This window comes from Chrysochloris asiatica, unplaced genomic scaffold (assembly GCF_000296735.1).
Source record: "Chrysochloris asiatica unplaced genomic scaffold, ChrAsi1.0 scaffold00001, whole genome shotgun sequence".
Classification (NCBI taxonomy): domain Eukaryota; kingdom Metazoa; phylum Chordata; class Mammalia; order Afrosoricida; family Chrysochloridae; genus Chrysochloris; species Chrysochloris asiatica.
In genome coordinates this window covers 10,952,121-10,973,649 of record NW_006408519.1, presented here as the reverse complement: position 1 = coordinate 10,973,649, position 21,529 = coordinate 10,952,121, and the positions used below count along the sequence as shown (strand labels likewise).

Genomic DNA, 21,529 nt, shown 5'->3' with positions numbered 1-21,529 from the left:
TAGTTTGTATGATATAAAAATCATCTCATCGTTTTACAAATAAACATGTTATTTGACTTTTTGTCATTACAGTAAATGGAAAAGTCATTTTACTCAACAAATTCATTGTTTCCCCTGTTTTTCTCCCAATAGTCTCAGATGTTCATGAAATGGCGCTGTACTTTGTTGAAAGGAAGTATTAAATGTAAGCATTTGAAAATCTGCATGTTGTAGAAGTATCAAGTGTATAGATAAAATTTGAGGGGATAATTGAGAAATCACATTTGCTAGAGTTACTATAAATCATGTAAAATTACATTTAGATTTGATATTAACTGCATAGCCCCAAGAAATATCTTGGATTCCTCAATTTAAATGGAAAGGACTTCATTTTCATTTTTCACAGTTAGGCTGTCTCCTAGATTTGATCACTATTTGTGATGCTGTTTCTGTCAGAAGGAAAATCTGAGTAACTCTGATGGGTTAAACCACTTAGAGTCAGGACATGCTAGAACATTGGCAAAGATTTTATCTGCTCTGTCTTCGCATACAGAAACCCTTTCCTCTCTTTTGTAGATAACTGTAAAATCAGTTTTCTTCTACTCTGTAAGTCAACTTTGACTAAAGGTTACCTCAGAAGCCAAACAGGTGTCATCAAAAGACACTTTTGTGGCAGACAAATAAGTATCAGTGACAGTAATATCATCAAGCTCTGTGCTGAAATGATCTGACTCCTTGATGACGCTGTAATTTAGGGCCAGGCTGTAATTAGTGGGCTTCTCTATAGGCTTCGGTTTGCAGTTGCAGAGCTTTCTGAAGGCTGCACGGAATTTCTGTGACATGAGATTATAAATCACAGGGTTAATGGCACTGTTGAGATAAATGCAAATTCTGCAAAAGAGCAAGAACCAATTTTCTTGGAAAGGACTTGAGAGAAAGGAGTTGACAACCACAAGAGTCCTGTAGGGCATCCATAAAAGGGCAAAGAGAATTACAACCACTGCCAGCATCTTGGTGACCTATGGAGAAATAGAGAGAAATGCAGTGAAAACACAAATTAAAACTGAGAAAATCCTCCAAACCTTTAGTTCCCAAGATGTAGTTTCAGACAAGGACTTAATTTAGGCAGTTTATTTGGAAGGTTTATTTGGGTGCAGAGGCACTGAGGCAGAGGAAGAAATGCCCAAATGTGCTGTGTGGTTGAGATGGCTGTCACTAGGGACAATGAACCCTGGTAGCGTAGCAGTTACAAGTCGAGCCGGTAACCTCAGGCAGCAATTTAAAACTGCCAGCTGTTCCATGAGAAAAATATGAGACTTGCTGCTCCTGTAAAGATTTATAGCCTCCGAAGCTCTGTGCAGTGTCGCTAAGAGTTGAAATTGACTACAACGGTATACCACCACCACCACAATGGGCAACAGTATCTCAAGGCCACTGTCTGACAGAAGAAAGAGGGGTTGAGGCATTTATTCATGGTTACCATTTCTTGAGCTCTGGTAGCGTAGTGGTTATGAATCGGACTGCGAACCTTAAGGTCAGCGGTTCGAAACTACCAGCCGCTCCGCGGGAGAAAGATGAGGCTTTCTACTCCCGTAAAGATTTGCACCCTCGGAAACCCTGTACAGGGTCGCTATGGGTCGGACCCGACTCGATGGCACTCAACAACAACAACAAATATAATGGAAATCTTACAGTGTTTTAAAATCCCAAAGCCGTATCATACTAAACATTATAGAATTACAAATTTTAAAACACTATAGAAATACCCCACCACTTATCAGTCAGTTTGTCACACTGTGGTGGCTTGCGTGTTGCTGTGATTCTGGAAGCTATGCCATGGGTATTTTAAATACCAGCTGGGTCACTCATTGTAGACAGGTTTCAGCTGAGCTTCCAGACAAAGACAGACTAGGAAGAAGGAGAGAGGGACTACTTCTAAATGTTTAGTCATTGAAAACCTTATGAATAGCAGTGGAACATTGTCAGCACCAGAATACTGAATATGGAAACATGATGACAAGCACCAAAATATTGTCAGGTGTAGTGCCGGAAGATTGGAAGGCACTCAAAATGTGACTAGGTAAGAGCTGCTTCCTCAAACTAGAGTTGGCCATGATAATGTGAATGGAGTAAAGCCATGAGGATCTACATTTGCTAATGGGTCAAACTCAAATTGAAGAGAAAGAGCTGTAAGTATCCATCAAAAATTGAAACATGGACTGTATGGAGTATGAATCTAGGAAAACTGGAAATGATAAAAAATGAGATGGAACGCATAAACATTGTTATCCTAGGCATTAATGAGCTGAAACGGACTGGGACTGGTCCCTATGAATCTGACAAACATGTGGTTTACCATGCCGAGAATGATAAAGTGAAGAGGAATGGTGTCACATTCATCATCAAAAAGAACGTAACAAGATCTGTCATGAAGTGCAACCTGTCTGTGATAGGATAATATTCACCTGACTACAAGGAAGACCACTATTATTCAAATTTATGCACCAACCACTAAAGCCTGTAAAAAGGTAATTGAAGAATTTTACCAATTTCTTCAGTCTGAAATTCATCAGCCATGCAATCAAGATGTATTTATCATTACTGGTGATTGGAATGAAAGGGTTGGAAACAAAAAGGAAGGATCAATAGTTGGTAAATATAGCCTTGGTGATAGAAATGATGCTGGAGATCACATGATAGAATTTTGAAAGACCAATGACTTCTTCATTACAAATACCTTTTTTAAAACAATATGAAAGACTACTCTATATATGTGCCTTACCAGAAGGAGTACACAGAAATCAACTTGACAATATCTGTGGAAAGAGATGATGGAAAAGCTCCAAATCATTAGCCAAAACAAGACCAGAGGCAGACTGTGGAACAGACTATCAATTGCTCATATGCAAGCTCAGGCTAAAGCTGAAGAAAATTAAAACAAGTCCACGAAAGCCAACATATCTTGAGCATGACCCACCTTGAGCATATCCCACCTGGATTTAGAGATCATCTGAAAATCAGATTTGATGCATTAGGTACTAAAGTCCAAAGACCAGAAGAGTTTTGGCATGACATCAAGATGACATCATAAAAGCAGAAAGCAAAAAGTCATTAAGAAGCCAAGAAAGCAGGAAAAGAAGAAAATGGATATCAGAAGACTTTCTCTCCAGCATAGAGATGCTAAAGTAAATAGAAGAAATGAGGAGGTAAAAGAGATGAAAAGAAAATTTCATAGAACAGCTTGAGAAGACAAATTCAAATATAACAAAATGTGCAAAGACTTGGAGCTAGAAAAACAAAAGAGTAATACTTCTCAAGAAAAGGAAAGCCTTTCTCAAACTGAAGGAATTGAGGAACAAAATTGAAGTCTCAACTTGCAATATTGAAGGATTCTATGGGCAAAATATTCAACGAGGCAGAAAGCATCAAAGGAAGATGGAAAGAATGCACAGAGTCACTGTACCAAAAAGAAATGGCTGATGTTCAACCATATCAAGAAGTAGCATATTTTCAAGAGCCAATGATACTGAAGGAAGAAGTCCAAAGTGTGTTGAAGGAATTGGCAAAGAAAAAGCACCAGGAATGGATGGAATACAAATTGAAATCTTTCAACACATTGATGAGATACTGGAGGCACTCACTTATCAATGCCAAGAAATTTGGAAGACAGTCACCTGGCTAAATGACTGGAAGAGATCTGTATTTGTACCCGTTTCAAAGAGTGGTGACCCAATGGAATGCAGAGATCATTTGTCAATATCATTGATATCATATGCAAGTAAATTTTTGCTAAAGATAATACAAAACAGCTGCAACCATACATTGACAGAGAACTTCCAGATGTTCAAGCCAGATCAGAAGAGGACTTGAAATGAGGGATATTGTTGCTGATGTAAAATTGATCTTGGCTAAAATAGAGAATACCAGAAAGATGTCTACCTGTGCTTTATTGACTATGCAAAGGCTTTCAATTGTGTGGATCATGACAAGCTATGGACAGTGTTGTGGAGAATGAGTATTTCAGAACACTTAATTGTGCTCATGAGGAAACTGTACACAGACCAAGAGGTAGTTGTTTGAACAGAACAAGGGAATGCCAAATGGTTTAACATTAGGAAAGGTGTGTGCCAGGGTTGTATTCTTTCACGATACTTATTTAACCTATATACTGAGCAAATAATTTGAGAAGCTGGATTACATGGAAAAAAAAAAATTGGCATCAGGATTGGAAGAAGGCTCATTAACAACCTGTGATATGCAGATGATACAATCTTGATTGCTGAAAGTGAAGAGGACTTAAAATACTTACAGGTGAAGATCAATGATCACAGCCTTTGGTATGGGTTGCACCTCAATGTAAAGAAAACAAAAATCCTTACCACTTGACCTGTAAATAGCATCCATATAAATGGGAAAAGATTGAAGTTCTCAAAGATTTCATTTTGCTTGGATCAACCATCAACACTCATGGAAGCAGCAGTCAATAAATCAAACGATGTATTAGGCAAATCAGCTACAGAAGACGTCTTTAAAGTGTTCAAGATCACAGATGTCAGGGTGAGTACTACGGTACACCTCATTTAAGCCATGATGTTTTCAAAAACCTCATATGCTTGTGAAAGTTGGACAGTGAATATGAAACTGTAGAACAATTGATGCATTTGAGTTATGGTATTGGAAGAGACTATTAAAAGTATCATGAATTGGCAAAAGAAGAAACAGATCTGTGTTGGAAGAAGTACAGCCAGAATGCTCCTTGGAAGCTAAGTTGGCCAGACTTGGTCTCTCACACTTGAGACATATCAGTAAGGACAAGTCCCTGAAGAAGGATATCATGTTTGGTAAAGCAGAGGGTCAGAGAAATAGAGTTGTTGTTGTTGTTGTTGTTGTTAAGTGCCATCAAGTTGGTTCCGACTCATAGCGACCCTGTACAGGGTTTCCAAGGCTGTAAATCTTTATGGGAGCAGAATGCCTCATCTTTTTCCCACGGAGCGGCTGGTAGTTTCAAACTGCTGGCCTTAAGGTTAGCAACCCGATTCGTAACCACTACGCTGCCAGTGCTCCCTAATGAGATGGATTGGCACAGTGGCAGCAGCAATGGGCTCAAGTGTGGCAACAATTGTGAGGTTAGTTCAGGACTGGGCAGTGTTTCTTTCTGTTGTGCATAGGGTTGTTATGAGTCAGTACCGACTCAATGGCACCTAACAACAATAGAAATATTACCCTTTTATTAATTACAATATTAAGAGATCACAATATTTCAACTATCTGAAAGGTATATTTAATTGTAGCAGTATTTGTTTTTGGGTGGAGAGATACTAGATGGTTGCTTGTCTTCATGAGCAACATTTTGTACATTTTATAGAAGTTTTCACTTATCTCTAGCCTTTCATAGAGTTTGGTGGATTTCAACTTCCTTAGTTTGTTGTTGTTGTTAAGTGCTGTCGAGTCGGTTCCGATCTATAGTGGCCTTGTATAAAGTTTCCGAGGAGCGGCTGGTGAGCTTGAACTGCCAACTTTGTGGTTTAAACTGACTTTGCAGTCCATTGCGTTAACCCACACCTTGGAAATACTCAAAGTAGAATGAACTGACTTCTTTCTCATCCATTCTAACCTCCCAGCTGTTTCATTCAAGTCCCTGGGGGAATCATTGTGTACTTTGAGAAGGCTTTAAAAGTTCTTCAAAGTAAAAATAAAGGTTAGATACCTGATCTGTCATTAATATCTCAAGTGTCGAAGTTGTACTTAATCCTGGTAATGAAATCCATCTCGTCCTGTGTTAGGGTATCTGCCTTTTCCCCTAGTGCTCCCAGTCTACTGATCCTGGGTCTCTTGCCCTTGACCACAACTCTTCGGGTCCAGCTAACAACTTACATGAATCCCCCAATGTATGTGCATATGTGTGTGTGGTGGTGATATAGGTATTGGGGTAATGCTACCCTTTTCTGTCAGTCTTCCTGGTCCTATAGTAGTTGTTTGCCTGTTTCTTGGTTCCCCAAATGTCATTTTCTGTAAGACTTCTCATCTATAGGCACACAGTCCTTATCTATCTTTGGACCACCCCTATATCTATTCCTTCCTGAAATAGCACCTATGAGCTATATCCCTTATTTTTTCTACTTCCATTATTTCCAGGACCCTTCCCTCCACATCACTCCACCCCTGCACACTTTTTTCCAGCTCTCTCTGCCCTTCACAAATGTGATCCACCTCCAACTCAAGCCCATGCGTGTCTACCCTACGGTGCACAGAGCATCTCTTTTAACACTCGATAATAACACTCTGTCTTCTGCTCACTGAAGGTAGAGAAGTAGTTTTGTGGGAAGGTATAGTTTTCACACTGGTTCATATAACATGAGGTAAGATAGTCTACAGATTCTGACTTCATTCAGAGATAGGGAGGATGTAGTCTGGCAAGAGGTTAACTGAAGTCTGATTTTTGGGTTATGAGTATGTATTTTATTTGATCCTAGGAATCATAGACTGAATTCAGTGAAAAGTATTCTGAGTTCAGGAAGGAGCTGTAGTAATCCTTAGTTTCATCATTTCCATCATCATCACTGTCATCTCTGCCTTTGTCTCCCACCTGGTACTCCAGATTCTTTGACACAGGTCTCTGTGTTTCTCATTTGTCAACCTCCTCCCACTCCCTGCCAAGAGCAAAACATTCTACATTTGAAAGTCAGGCTTGATTTGTGAATTGATTGTTACTATTACTTTGTAGCACTTTGTGATTGGCCTGGTAGTTCAGTAAGTGCAACACAAACATTATCTAATTTAGTGCTTATAATAGCCCCATAAATAAGCTAATATTCTTTTGATTTTGCATATTAAGAGGTTGAGGTTTAGATTTTAGATAATTCACCTAACAACACATGAATAGTAAGTAATAGAGCCATCTACTTAAGCCAAAGCCCAGGTTCATTTCCTTTATACTTTACCCTCTCTATAAACATCTTTCTATTTTGAGTGAAGGGTGGGATCTCTATTGTATTCTCCTCACTATGGTCATCAAGCCATTTAATTCCTCATAACTGTAAATCTAATACTTTCATTGCTGCTAAATTTCAGAAAGATAGAATTTCATCCGCCTTCATATTTTGCTTGACGATAGTCAGATGAGACATTGAATCCACTTTTAGTATCTATATACCTCTTTTCACTTAATGTCACTTCATTGTCCATCAACCTGTTTCTTGTTTAGTATCTTTCTCATGTCCTTCCATAGTCTTTGTACATACCTTGACGTCACTTGAAAAAGATCTCATTGCAATGAGCTGTTCTGCGAGTTTCTTCAGGCAGATCTTAGCTTATTTATTTCTTTGATATAATGAATTTAGTACAATTCCTGACATAAAGTAAATGCTGAATAAACTCAGGCAACAGTAAGAATTAATTCACGATGTATAATCAGCACCTTTTCCTGGTTTAATATTCCTATGTGTGCTCTTTGCTAACATTTAAAAAATTAAATAAAAAAATAATTAGATACTTAAAACATTTAAAAATGCAAATTAGGCTAACTAATAAAATGAGTCCTTAATATATTTAAACTTTTTGTCTGAAATATCTTTACAAATTTAAGGAGATGTAAAATAAACGAAACATAATTATATTTCTAAGATTGACCAAGAGGAAAATATGTCTCAAATAGAAAGATAATGAATATATTTTGATTCTCATAATTATTTCTGGGTAATTCCAAATATCTTTGAGAGGATGTAATCAGTTTCTAGAATGTTCTCATGTTTTTAGTGCCACCATAGCTTGGATTTTAACAGATCTTACTCAATACAAGAATAAACTGCTGAAAGGGAATGCCCTTTGGATTGTCTTTCATATTCAATTTCATTGTGATTAAGTTCTGTTTCTGTTATCCTTTAACCCTAATTTTTTGTTGTTAAGTACCGTGGAGTCGGTTCTGACTCATAGGGACCCTGCACAGGGTTTCCGAGGCTGTAAATCTTTACGAGAGCAGAACGCCTCATCTGTCTCCTGCGGAACCGCTGGTAGTTTCGAACTACTGACCTTGAGGTTGGCCGCCCGACTCATAACCACTAACCCTAATACAGTGACAAAAATGTACATTTGAAAGAAATATCTTAGAGACATTTGAACCAAGATCTAACAAAAGGTCTAATTTCCCCCCCCTAGATAATTTTAAAAAATCAATATTTATAGTGCGTTAAGACTTCTAACTACTTACTACAAATAAATAGTGTTTATGACATATTTGGAAGGAATAATGTTGTTGCCAAAACTCATTGGTAGCTCTGGAATCATTTATGGCTTTTTGCCCCCAAGTTGGCATGTGTTATAGAAAGTTTAGAAAGTACTGATTAGGGATAAGAAGTCTGTCAGAGCAAGGCAGATAGGAGTATTTCACACCACTCTATTTTCTGGGAAATAAAAAATAAAATAAAAAAAAAAGAAATGAAAAATTCAAAGATAAAGAAAATAATTGAAATCTATTTTGTGGTCTATTAGCTCTATTACTGGAGTGCTGGTGTAGCACTGTGGGTTAGTGCGCTGTACTGCAAGGTTGGTTTGAAGGGCAAGGTCACAGTTCAAGTGCACCAGTGGCTTCTTGGAAACCCTGTATAGGGTAGCTATGAGTCAAAACTGACTCAACAACACTTAACAACAACAAGTTCTCTTAATAGCATGCCATTTCTTAGCTTCTAGGTATATAGACATTGGACATTTTGATTAGCTCTCCAAATTCAAGAACAATTTATTGGTTTGCCCAGGAAGACAATAGGGATTTGAACGATACCTCCATTCTCCAAAGGACTTCGTTGATTTTCTTGACTGATTATGTGTATTTTGCTATAGAATAACTAACAGTCATGGCAGTATCAAAAACTGCCAGAAAAATTCCCCCAAATACTCTATATATGATTCAGGAAAAAAATTGTGTGGTCATGGGTCTTGCACTGGAGATAAAGTCTATGACATAGGTTTCCTAAGATTTTTGGTAAGTTAGTAACTGACAAAGTGTAGGTATAGAAAAAGAGAGAAAGCATATTGGCTTTACAATCCATTTTGATTTTACAATCCATCTGTGTCTCTAAGGAACTTGGACAAATCACATGACCTTTATTCAAATGTCTTTCTCTCTATAGAGCTAAAGTAAAACCTGGACAAACCTAAAAGCTATTTCAAACACTAATTTCTGAGAAAATCAAACTTATATACTATTAATGGTAACAAATTTGGGCAAGTCTGCTACTAAAGAGCACTTTAAAGTGTTAAAAAGCAAGGATTTCACTTTGAGAACTAAGGTGCAACTAACCCAACCTATGCTATTTTCAATGGTCTCATATGCATGTGAAAGCTAGACAATAAATTGTTGTTGTTGTTAGGTGCCATCAAGTCGGCACCAACTCATAGTGACCTTATGCACAGCAGAACGAAACAATGTCCAATCCTGGGCCAACCTCACTACTGTTGCCACACTTGAGTCCATTGATGCTGCCACCTGGCCAATCCATCTCGTTGCGGGTCTTCCTCTTTTTCTCTGACCCTCCTCCATCTTACCAAACATGATATCCTTCTCCAGCAACTGGTCCCTCTTGACAATAGGTCCAAAGTAAGAGAGATGAAGTTTGGCCATCTTGGCCTCTAAGGGGGCCTTTGGCTGCACTTCTTCCAAAACAGATCTATTGGTTCTTTTGGCAGCCCATGGCACTTTTAGTATTCTCCTCCAACACCATAATTCAAAAGCATCAATTCTTCTACAGTCTTCTTATTCGCTGTCCAGCTTCCGCATGCATATGAGGTTATTGAAAAGACCATGGCTTGGGTCAGGCACACCTTAGTCCTCAAGCTGACATCTTTGCTCTTCAACACTTGAAAAAGTTCCTGTGCGCAGATTTGTCTAATGCAATACGTTATCTGATCTCTTGACTGCTGCTTTCAAGAAGAATGAAGTCCTTGACAACTTCTATCTTTCCTCTGTTAATAAGAATGTTGTTTATTGGTCCAGTGGTGAGGATTTTTGTTTTCTTTACATTGAGATGTAATCCATACTGAAGGCTGTGCTCTTTGATCTTCATCAGTAAATGTTTCAAGTCCTCTTCACTTTCAGCAAGCAAGATTGTATCATCTGCATATCGCAGGTTGTTAATGAGTCTTCCTCCAATCCTGATGCCACGTTTTTCTTCATAAAACCCAGTTTCTCAGATTATTTGCTCAGCATACAGGTTGAATAAGTATGGTGAAAGAATACAACCTTGTCGTACACCTTTCTTAATTTTAAAACATTCAGTGTTCCCATGGTCTGTTCGAACAACTGCTTCTTGGTCCATGCACAGATTCCTCATGAACACAATTAAGTGTTCCGGAATGCTCATACTTTGCAATGTCCATAGCTTGTCATGATCCACACAATCGAAGGCCTTTGTGTAGTCAATAAAGCACAGGTAAACATCTTTCTGATATGCTCTGCTTTCAGCCAAGATAATGAATAAGTAATATCAAAGAAGAACTGGTGCCTTGAATTATGGTGTTAGCAAATATTATTAAATATACCTTGGACTGCTAGAAGAATTAGTACATGGGTGTTGGAAAAAATATAGCCCAAAGTATCCTTAGAAAAGAGAATGGAAAGACTTGGTCTCACATACTTGGACATGTTATCAGAAGGTACCAGATGATGGAGAAGGGCATCACACTTGGTAAAGTAAAGGATCAGCGAAAAAGAGGAAATTCCTCAATAGATGGAGTGACACACTGGCTGCAATGGACTCAAATGCAGCAATGACAGTGGATGAGGATGATGTAGAAGGGGCAGCATTTTGTACTATTGGACGTGGGCTCACTATGAGTCAGAACAAACTCAACAGCACCGAACGACAGCAATGGTTATAGAATATTCAGATATGTTTGTGACCATGTTCACATAATTGGTATTTGATATTTGAGGGAGGAGCTCTGGTAGTGTAGTGGTTACGAATCGGGCTATGAACCTTAAGGTCAGCGGTTCGAAACTACCAGCTGCTCCAAAAAAGATGAGGCTTTCTACTCCCGTAGATTTACACCCTCGGAAACCCTGTACAGGGTCGCTATGGGTCGGAACTGACTCGACGGCACTTGACAACAACAAAGGGCTAGCAAAGAGGAAATGGTATGTAGAGCATATATATCCTTCAAGGTGCTGATAAAATATAGGAACAGATTCAGTTCCTAATCACAGTGATTGAAAGTAATCATCTTAATTGCCGCATTTACAGAGATGATGTGGCTTCCTGAGGTGTCGAAGACTTTGGTAGGATTCATTGTCAATTCCTGTAGGTAACTAAGAGAACGGTGCATCTCTCCACCTGAAATCCTGGCTTCCTGAGTTGCTATTCTTTTCTCTTCTAAAGTTCATAAAAACTACAATGTTGAGAAAATGAAGTTCTAGAGAGGTATAGCCTGTCAGTTTGAGAAGACTGCAATAAATTGAAATCTTTTACAGAAATATTTTCAACTTAAAGATAATTTGAAGATTTTTAAAAGGAATGGTTAGAAAAAAACACATTATATAAAAACTACTGGGTCTATTCAAATGTTTAATAGCTACTCATAGTGAAAAAAAAAAAAATGGTTTTAGCTCAACAAAGACAAAGCCATGTAACAGGAAGTAACCATCATATCACTTAACTTATATTTGAGAAAAAATGCTGCTTTTATGGTGAGTGATTTCAAGGGCATCACAGCAGATATTTTAAAACAAATTTTGAATGGGCTGTTTATCAATTTTGGGCTTTGTATTAAAAAATGAGAGACCCCCAAAGTTCTATTTTTTGGCATTGTGAGCTAAGTAAATCAACAAATAATTTTTATTGTATTTTTATCGCATGAAAAGTTGGGAAGAATCCTTGCTATATGTATCTGCCACATAATAAATGCTTAATACACAGTCAAATTGTTAAGTAAAACTTGTTTTTCACACTAAAACTTAGAGTTATGTCTGAATTTAGTGCCCTTTAGTTCAGCAAAGGGCTCTAGTTTTGCATTTCTTCTGGCTGGATATTCCCATTTTCAGAAATGTACTTCCTTCTGGAGACATTTTCTTTGTTAATGAATAGAAAAACATTAACTTTAATATTCTAATGCCATTTCTTAAAGGGCAGCAATCTGTTCTGTGTTGGATCTCGTCCATGTTCTCCTGCATTACTGCCTACTGACAAAGTGTTCTCTAACTGGGGACATTTGGCTTTCAACATGGCCCTCCGCAAAGGGATCAAGGACCCTTGACATCTTTTAAAGGAATTGAGCCAATTGAAGGATAAACTTGTCTTGATAATTAAATAAACCTGAATTGAGCCAAGTTTCTGTTCTGACTGGGGGCTCTGGGAATTGCCTTTTGTAGATTGTTTGCTTTGTTCTGACGTAGTCCATGGCTGGGCACACAAATTAAAAAAAAGACATTTATAATCAATGTAGGGTGTTCATAACATGGAGTGAAATTGTTGGTAGAGTTTAAAAATTGAATGAATGATGGGGCCTGAAAGCTCTTGGAATCAACTCAGTGTCAGTTTAATAACAATAAAAGTGAGTAACGTCTGAGTGGTGATTCACATGGACACATAATAGAAGGTTGTGTTATGCATTATGGATTACTTACAGATTCCACCCAGGGTGTCTAATGCACAAGTTCTTGACTTCATCTGTCAACTACTGTATCTAAATGTCCCGTTCAGAGTAGTTTTTCTGTCAAGAACTACAGGGTTTTCTGACCCTACTTGATTAAATGTGTCCATGTAAACATTTTCAGATATTCACACCAGAAAAACACTGGTTATGTTTAGCAATGCTTGGGGAAGAAGGACAGAGGGAAACAATCGCAATCCAGGAGGTTGTTAAGTGTCCGTAAAGTGTGGTGTACGGAATGAAATGGAATGCAATGGAAAAACTGCTCTTCTAAAATTCAAGAGGGTTCTAAGGTAGTCAGACCTTTTTCCTCAACAAGACATTTGGGGAACAAGAAACTGGACTCCCTATATATCTCCTGAGGGGGTTGCTGCTTGTCAGTGTAGTTATGAGTTGGTGCTGCCTTTGTAAGGGTAGTTGGAGCTACAGGACAGCATATTGTTATATGGGACATGATGTAACCCTTCCATTGTGATGTTACTGCTTCTCCAATGAAGTTACTAAAATCCAAGAATCAAATAGAGTTGATTCCACCTCATAGCAACCCCATGTGTTCCAGAGCAAAACGGATCGAGAGGATTTTCTTAGCTGTTGTTGTTGTTATGTGCCATGGAGTCGGTTCCGACTCATAGTGACCCTGTATAGGGTTTCTAAGGTGGTAAATTTTTACGGGAGCAGAAAGTCTCATCTTTCTCCCGCGAAACAGCTGGCAGTTTCAAACTGCTGACTGTGGCCTGATTCATAAGCACTATGCTACCAGAGCTCCTTAGCTGTAAGCTCTATGTTATTGTTATGATTAAGTGCTGTTGAGTCAGTTCTGACTCATAGAGACCTTGTATAGGGTTTCTATTTAGCGACTGGTGGATTTGAATTGCTGACCTTATGATTAGCAGTCCAGTGCTTATCCTACGGTGCCATACCAATACTCCATAATCCCTATATGAAGTCCTTATGAGACCTTATATGACTCATATGAGGTCCTTATGAATCAAAACTTAACAATAACAATCTTCATTGAAATAGATTTTGTTGTTGTGAAGTGCCGTTGAGTCGGTTCCGACCCATAGCGACCCTGTATAGGGTTTCTGAGGAGCAGCTGGTGAGCTTGAACTGCCGACCTTGCAGTTCAAACAGCTTTGCAGTCTGGCGCATTAACCTACAGCACCACACCAGGACTCTATGGAAATAGATAACCCAGGTATTTTTCCCATGGCACCACTGGGTGGGTCTTAACCACCAAGCTTGAGGGTAATAGTTAAGTGTAAACCATTTGCACCATACAGGAATCATTAGTAAAGTTACTGTTTTTGTTGTTGTGCATGGCTGAGTCAATTCTGACTCATAGCAACCTTTACAACTCATAGAATAGTTCTGTACCAGAAGTATTACAGAGGTCTTTCTCCTATGAAGCCACTGGGTGGATTCAAACCAATACCCTTACAGCTAGCAGCTGAGTGCGTAACTATTTGCACAACAAGGACTTCTTTGTAAAGTTGTTGTGTTGTTGTTGTTAAGTGTCATCGAGTCAATTTAGACTCACAGACACCCTGTACAGGTCTTCCGAGGAGGCTGATAGGCTTGAACTGCTGACCTTGCAGTTAGCAGTCCAGTGCTTATCCTACAGTACCTCAAAATAACAAAGTTACAGAAGAATTTCTCAGGATAAGAAAGACTCTGTATGACTTGAAGTCTCACTTTCTGATAAGACGTCAGAAAAGTCATATCTCATGAATGAAAGTCACACTTCAAGAGCAGGTGTATTTAACTCCAAAGTCTTTGCTTTTTCACTTTACTGTGTATCTTGTAGTTAGGGAAATAAACTCTGTTTCTGAAGTTGGTAAAACTGAAAAATAAAACAAAACACCTAGCTTTAGAGGTTGAAATCAATAGAAAGAGCCCTGGTTTTGCTGTGCGTTATGCATTAGGCTACTAACCTAAGGCAGACATTTCAAACCAGCAATTCCATGGGAGAAAGATCAGACTGTCTGCTCATACAAAGACAGACCGTTTCAGAAACCCTAAAAAGTAAGCTACTTTGTCCTAGAGGGTTACTATGATTCAAACTCGATAGTAGTGGGTTTTAGGTTTTTGTTATGTGGACAGGAGCAAGGAGTATAAAAAGGAATTTTTGTTTCTACCCCAGGGTTGATGTGAGTAGCATCTAACCGAGGTCTTCCTAGTCACGCAGTAGCACTAAGCCCCAGTGGACTGTATTACGTTTCTTATTTTAGGGTTCTTCTGCTAAGAGTGGAAAACAGCTGTGTGCTAGGTAGCATTTGCAACTAGACTTGAACATTAGATGCAAAACTTTCTGCAATCCTAGTGACTGTTATAGCTTCAGTATTGATTACAGAGTCTGATAATTACGCATGATGAAAGGCTGGCTCTCCTCTTGTTGCCTGGATGCTTTCTCATTCACAGGAGGCAGATATTTGGAAACACGATGTGAAGGGAAAAACTCAGCTGGCAGCATTGGGGATTCAAATTACAATAACATCTCAATTTAGAAAATAAAATGCCACTCTGAATTCTTTCATGAGCCATGCTGGAACAATGCTACAGTTCATCTGCTGTGGGTTGAGCTTGCTACTTAGCCTTTTTTAAAATGTTCTATCTTTGAGACAATTTATTGACAAGTGGCTAAACATACTGAAAAGTCTACCCTAGTACAGTTTGTTTTAGACTTTTTACCTCTATTCTTTCGGTTTGACTTCTTATCCTGGTCATTCTTTTGTCTTTGGAACCAGAACTTAGAAATTTTAAATGGGGCTAAGGCTGGGAGTCCAGTTTCTAGCTGTAACACTTCTCTGTAGATATTGATCCTTTCTGAGAGACTTATTTCCCAACCCTGTCTGTTTCCTGTGCTTCTCTGGCTATATAACTGATAAGGACTACATTGGGGGCAGCAGGGATTCCACGGTAGAATTTTTGCCTTTCATTCAGGAGACTTAGGTTCCATTCTTGGTCAATGCACCTTAAGTGTAGCCACCACTAGTCTGTCAGTGGAAGATTGTGGGTTGCTATGATGCGGAACAAGTTTCAGCGACTCTTCCAGAATAGGACAGATGAAAAAGAAAAGCCTGGAGAACTATGTCCGAAAAATTAGCCAGTGAAAACCGTGTACAACAATGGACTAAGCCCATTGTGCATGGGGTCACCAAGAGTCAGAAGCCAACTCCATGACAGATAATAACAACAAGATGCGCTGATATTTAAACAATTGAGCCTTCAGTTGCTCAACCATCAGATGCTGGGAAATCAAAGAGAAGACTTTTAAAATGTAAAATGTGAAGGATGGAGGGACTGGTAGGTTATCTCTAAATAGAAATAAAATTCTTAGAGCTGCCATTTAGTTGTCTTGCTTCCAAAGGTCTTAGACAAAGCCCCTTATCATGGGGCTCAGAGAGCCTGGGAGGCAGCCAACCCCTTCTCCACCTGTACCTGTCCCAGGAGAGACAGCCTGTTCCATGCTTGGGACTGTCTGAGTTACAAAGTGTGTATCCTAGCTGTCCTGAAGGAACTCAGATAGACAGCCAAATTGGGGAGGCATGCTTCTTTGCTTTAGCAACTCATAAATCTAGGACCTTTTCACTGCTTTTAGCTTTCCGGTGTGCTTAAAGACCTAGTTTTTAATCTTAGCTTTACCACTCAAAGCTTTCTCAGCCTTGATGTCTGCATTTACTATATGAAAAAAAATATGAAACAGGATTAATTGCAAAGAGGATGTGAAAACGCATTATAGTGTGTAGTATACTTTTCTACTGTCAAAGACCATTGTAATAGTCTTTAGTCCATCTTGAAGTCTTCATCATTGGTAAAGGTTGCTCACTTTATCATTCTGTGTTGACCTTACAGACTGAATGAAATTTCTTTGTATTCATCTGCTTTAAAGGAGCTCTGGTAGTGTAGTGGTTAGAAGTTGGGTGCTAACCTCAAGGTCAGCAGTTTGAAACTACAAGCCATTCCATGGGAGAAAGATGAGGCTTTCTGCTCCCATAAAGATTTATAGCTTTGGAAACCCTGTACAGAGTAGCTATGAGTCAGAACCAACTCCACGGCATACCACCACCACCACCATCTGCTTTAACGATAGTAACAATGCTGATGATATTTTATTGAACACTTAATATATCTCAAAAATAGCATCAGGGACTTTATTGAATTAGTTAATGTTTGTAGAAGTTATGAGTTAGGTATTCCCTGTATTTAACAAATAAAGAAAAAATAGATCCAGAGAAGTCAATAATTCTAGAGAAGAAGGTGAGTACTAATATGTCTTCAAGTTACTGTCTCTCATATTTCCCTGTTTATTTTATCTGTACTATTAGTCACAATCTGTTGTTGTTGTTGTCAGGTGCCATTGAGTTAGAACTGACTCAAAGCGACCCCATGCACAGCAGAACGAAACTATGTCCGATCCTGGGCCAATCTCACTACCGCTGCCACACTTGACGCCATCAATGATGCCACCTGGCCGATCTATCTCGTTGGGGGTCTTCCTATTTTTCTCTGACCCTCCATCTTACCCAGCATGGCATCCTTCTCCAGTGACTGTTCCCTCCTGACAATATGTCCAAAGTATGAGAGATGAAGTTTAGCCATCCTGGCCTCCAAGGCGCACTCTGGCTGCAGTTTTTCCAAAATGGATCTATTGGTTCTTTCAGCAGCCCATGGCACTTTTAGTATTCTCCTCCAACACCACAACTCAAAGGCATCAATTCTTCTACGATCTTCCTTATTCACTGTCCAGCTTTCACATCCATATGAGGTTATTGAACATACCATGGCTTGGGTCAGGTGCACCTTAGTCCTCAAGCTGACATTGTTGCTCTTCAACACTTTAAAAAGTTCCTGTGTAGCAGATTTGCCTAATGCAATACGTAGTCTGATCTCTTGACTGCTGCTTCCACGAATATTGTACTGTTGTCATAATCTTAAGTCCTAGTGTGATGCTGTAGGATAAGCACTGGACTGCTCACTACAGGGTTGGAGGTTCAAAACCACCAGCTGCTCCTTGGAAACCCTATACAGGGTTACACTTAATGAAACAAAGTCACAATCTGAAAACAATTTTCTTCATTATTTTACCTATTTATCATTTCTCTTACCTCCTAGAATGATGGATGTTTGAAGATTTCTATGCTATCGTACCTTCCAGAAGCAACAATCTAGTGAGGGTCTGACACTTACAAGGTACAATAAATATTCAGGGACTCAATGCATGAATCAATAATGCTATTTAAATTCTGCTCCTACCATAGAGTTCCATGTAGCCCTCTGGCACTCCCGGTCCTAATTACAAATATGATTATTATTTTGTGCCATTTTTTCTCTGATATGTGAGAGTTTAATGGCAGGAATAAATATTTCATATTTGATCTCCAGTCTCTAAAACAGTGCTTGGTATATAAAAAATGCTTAAAGTTAAAAATTAAAAAACAAGCATGAATAAATTCCTTCTCAGTAAGGGGCATGTAGATTAGAGCGAAATCATAGAGAAGAAAAATTTTCAGTCAACAGTCTGTTATTCTATAGACATAAGGAATGTTGGATAAGCAGTTCAGGAGAACTTAGGAGATGCTAACTCAATATGATTTGTGCTGACTTCATTTCCGATTACCGTATGTTTATTGACATTATGGTAATATAGACCAAAGTAAGTTGGGATTTGATTCCAAAAGAAAGAAATTTCACTTCTGACAGGCATTTCTGTTCTGACTTTCGTCACATTCAGTCATTTGTGACTTCTCTGTCACTCATGAAGCCATAGGAAGTGATTTCTCAGCATGTCTAGAGTATAATTTTGTATCTTTAAAGCCTCTGAGATCAAGAATTCTCCCACATAAATTGGCAAGGCATTTAATTAGGAGGTACAGAGCTGAGGTGAAGTGGGGTGATGCACTAGAAGCTAATTTAGGCTGCTGGGGATACATTTGTACTTTCCTGTTGGTCATTTTGCAGAGTCCAAACATCTTTATTTAAAACTTGTTTCTTTCTTGAGTACCTGTTACGCATCAGTACTTGTGTTAAGTATGTAATATGAGGGGGCTCCCAAAAGTTTGTGGAAAAATTCCATTATCTTTTAGCCCCTTCATATTTTCACAAATAAACCTGTCATAGGAATAATGTAGTGGTGAGCAAACTTTTCCTTCGAAAGATCAGATATTCAATATATTAGCCTTGTGGGCCACACTGATACTGTCATACCTACTCAGCTTTGCTGTTGTAGTGGGAAGTCAGCCATAGAAAAATGAGAGCAGACATGGATGGCTGCACCCCAGTCAAATTTTATTGACATAAATAAACAAGTAGTGGACCTGGACTTGACCTGTGGCTATAGTTTACCAATTTCTGGAATAGTTGAAGACATTAATAAAACAATGACATAAAAGCTTTTTTCAAACTACTACTGTGATTTATGGATACTTTTTCTAAGTTCTTCATCTAACTATGAAAATGAAATAAAGCCTATGTGAAGTAGGAGTCAAATAATACTGGCCCTCAGCTTGTGGACTAACATTTTGATTTAAAATTTGATTTCTATTGTCATAGCATCATAGCCTTATCTCTCTACCAACACTTAAAAATGATCATGTTAACCTTCCTTTTAATTATTTCCCAGAAGATATGCACCATTGTTATTGTTGTTGTTGGTGGTTGTCATTGAGTCGACTGTGACTCCTAGAGTCCTGTTGTAGGTGTATGACAAAATGGAATGTCTGCTCAGACCCAAACAACCTGGGTCAAAGAAGTCTATGGGGGAAATGTCAGTGTTCTCAGAGACCACACAAGCCATGGCATCTTTCTCATAATTCTCAAACTGAATGAATTTTGAACTAAAATGTTTTTTGCTTTGAGTCTTCAAACCCAGAGAATGTGATTAACACTGATATCTTGAAATAGTCTTACAAACTATCTTTGCATAATATTAGCTGAAGAATCCAGCATATTAAAATAGTGATTCTTGAACTTGGATAGGAAGGTGTTGAGGAGGAGTGTAAGAACCACTTGGAAGAAGTTTCCAAATGCTCCACGCTCTTTGGGGACTCCGTAGTACTGTCTCACCTTTAGAATTTGGGTTGTAACGTGCCTCTGCTACTGAAGGGAGGGTGTCCTGTACTTCGAGTGTTTTGGGGTCAAATAAAGCTGATGACAGCAAATCTGCAACACATTACTAAGATACACATGTACTAATCTTTAAGATGACTATGAATATGGAATGGATGATATATGTTGTTGTTAAGTGTCCTTAAGTTGGTTTCTGAACAGGGTTCTGTGGGAGCAGAAAACCTCGTTTTTTTCCTGAGGAGCGGCTGGTAGGCTTGAACTGCTGACCTTGTGGTTTGCAGCCCAGTGCTTATTCTATGGAGCAACTATATGTATGATATTGCCTTGTAAGAATACAAAGAAGCCCTGGCAGTTTAGTGGATTACAAGTTGGACTGCTAAAACACAGTTAGTAGTTCAAATCTAACAGTCCCTCCATGGGAGAAAGATGAGGTTTTCTGCTCCTGTAAAAATTTATAGCCTTGGAAATCCTATACAGAGTCACTGTGAGTTGAAACCAATTACAGGACACACAACCACCTTCACCAGTAAGGATATGAGCCATGGTGTGGTGCTGTAGAACTATAAAGTCTAGCTCAAACCACCAGTTGGAGGAAGAACTCTTTGTTCTTGGAAAAGTGTATGCTATGCATTCAAACTGAATTAATGGCATAAAACAAAAACAACAAATATTAGTGTAGAAGGAAATCACCACTCATTACAAAGGTTTTTTCTATGTAATATTTTCTCTAGCACTGTTGTCTTAACTCAGATGTTTTATTTCTAAATGCAGATGTTTATATTTCTTTTTTGGGGGAAACAGTTTTATGAATTTTATCTTTCCTAGCTATTATACTACTGGTTGTCATTCTATTGTTATTGGTGTTTTTTAAGCAAATATGCTTTATATTCTTAGGTGTTTCTAAACAAATTGATGCTCTATCTTTAATTATTAGGCTTGGGTCAGTTCAGTGTGGCTGAGATAGAAAGGTGAACTCACTAAATAAAAAGAATGATAACTATAATAGCTTTTCTCTGCAACATTTTGAAAGATAAATAGCATTGTTTGAAACTGTGCTCAAATAAGGTATCAGTTTGCAAAAACGAGTGAAGCGTCCTTAAATGCTACCAAGAGATTGCAGCTGCTGTTATTGCTCTTAGGTATTGTTGAATCGACTTCAACTCATAGTGATCCTTTGCGCAACAGGAGGAAATACTGGCCCGTGCTGTGCCATCCTCACGATTGTTATGTTTGAGACCACTGATGTTGCTATTGTGCCAAACCTTCTCTTTGGGGGTCTTCCTGTTTTAAGCTAACTCTCCACTTTTCCAAGCATGATGTCCTTCTCCAGGGACTGGCCACTCCAGAGGAAATGTCCAAAGTATGACAGACTAAGTTTTACCATCCTGGCTTCTAAGGAGCCTTCTGACTGTACTTCTTCCAACACAGATTTGTTTGTTCTTCTGGGATTAATATTCTTATCCAACACCATAATTCAAATGCATCAATTCTCTTATGATCTTCCTTACTCATTGTCCAACTTTCACATATATATAAGGTGATTGAAAATACTATGGTTTAGGTCAGACACACGTTAGACCTCAAACTGATAACTCTGCTTTTGAACACCTTAAAGTGGTTTTGTGTAGCAGATTTGCCTAATGCAAATACATTGTTTCATTTCTTGACTGCTACTAGAAGAATTGATGCCTTTGAGTTGTGGTGTTGGAGGAGAATATTGAAAGTGCCATGGACTGCCAAAAGAATCAATAGATCTGTTTTGGAAGAAGTGCAGCCAGAGTGTTCCTTGGAGGCCAGGATTGCTAAGCTTCGTCTCTCCTACTTTGGACATATTGTCTGGAGG

General features: G+C 38.6%; 1 protein-coding gene across 1 annotated transcript in view; it reads right to left on the bottom strand.

The window, feature by feature from the left end:
* Positions 1 to 485: 485 nt before the first annotated feature.
* Positions 486 to 21,529, bottom strand: part of TRHR (thyrotropin-releasing hormone receptor) — a 51,595-nt gene continuing 30,551 nt past the window's right edge. The window contains exon 2 of the mRNA XM_006830644.1: positions 486 to 998. Within this exon, the coding sequence (XP_006830707.1) occupies positions 591 to 998 (408 nt within the window). The 3' untranslated portion in view covers positions 486 to 590. The remainder of the gene's footprint in view (positions 999 to 21,529) is intronic.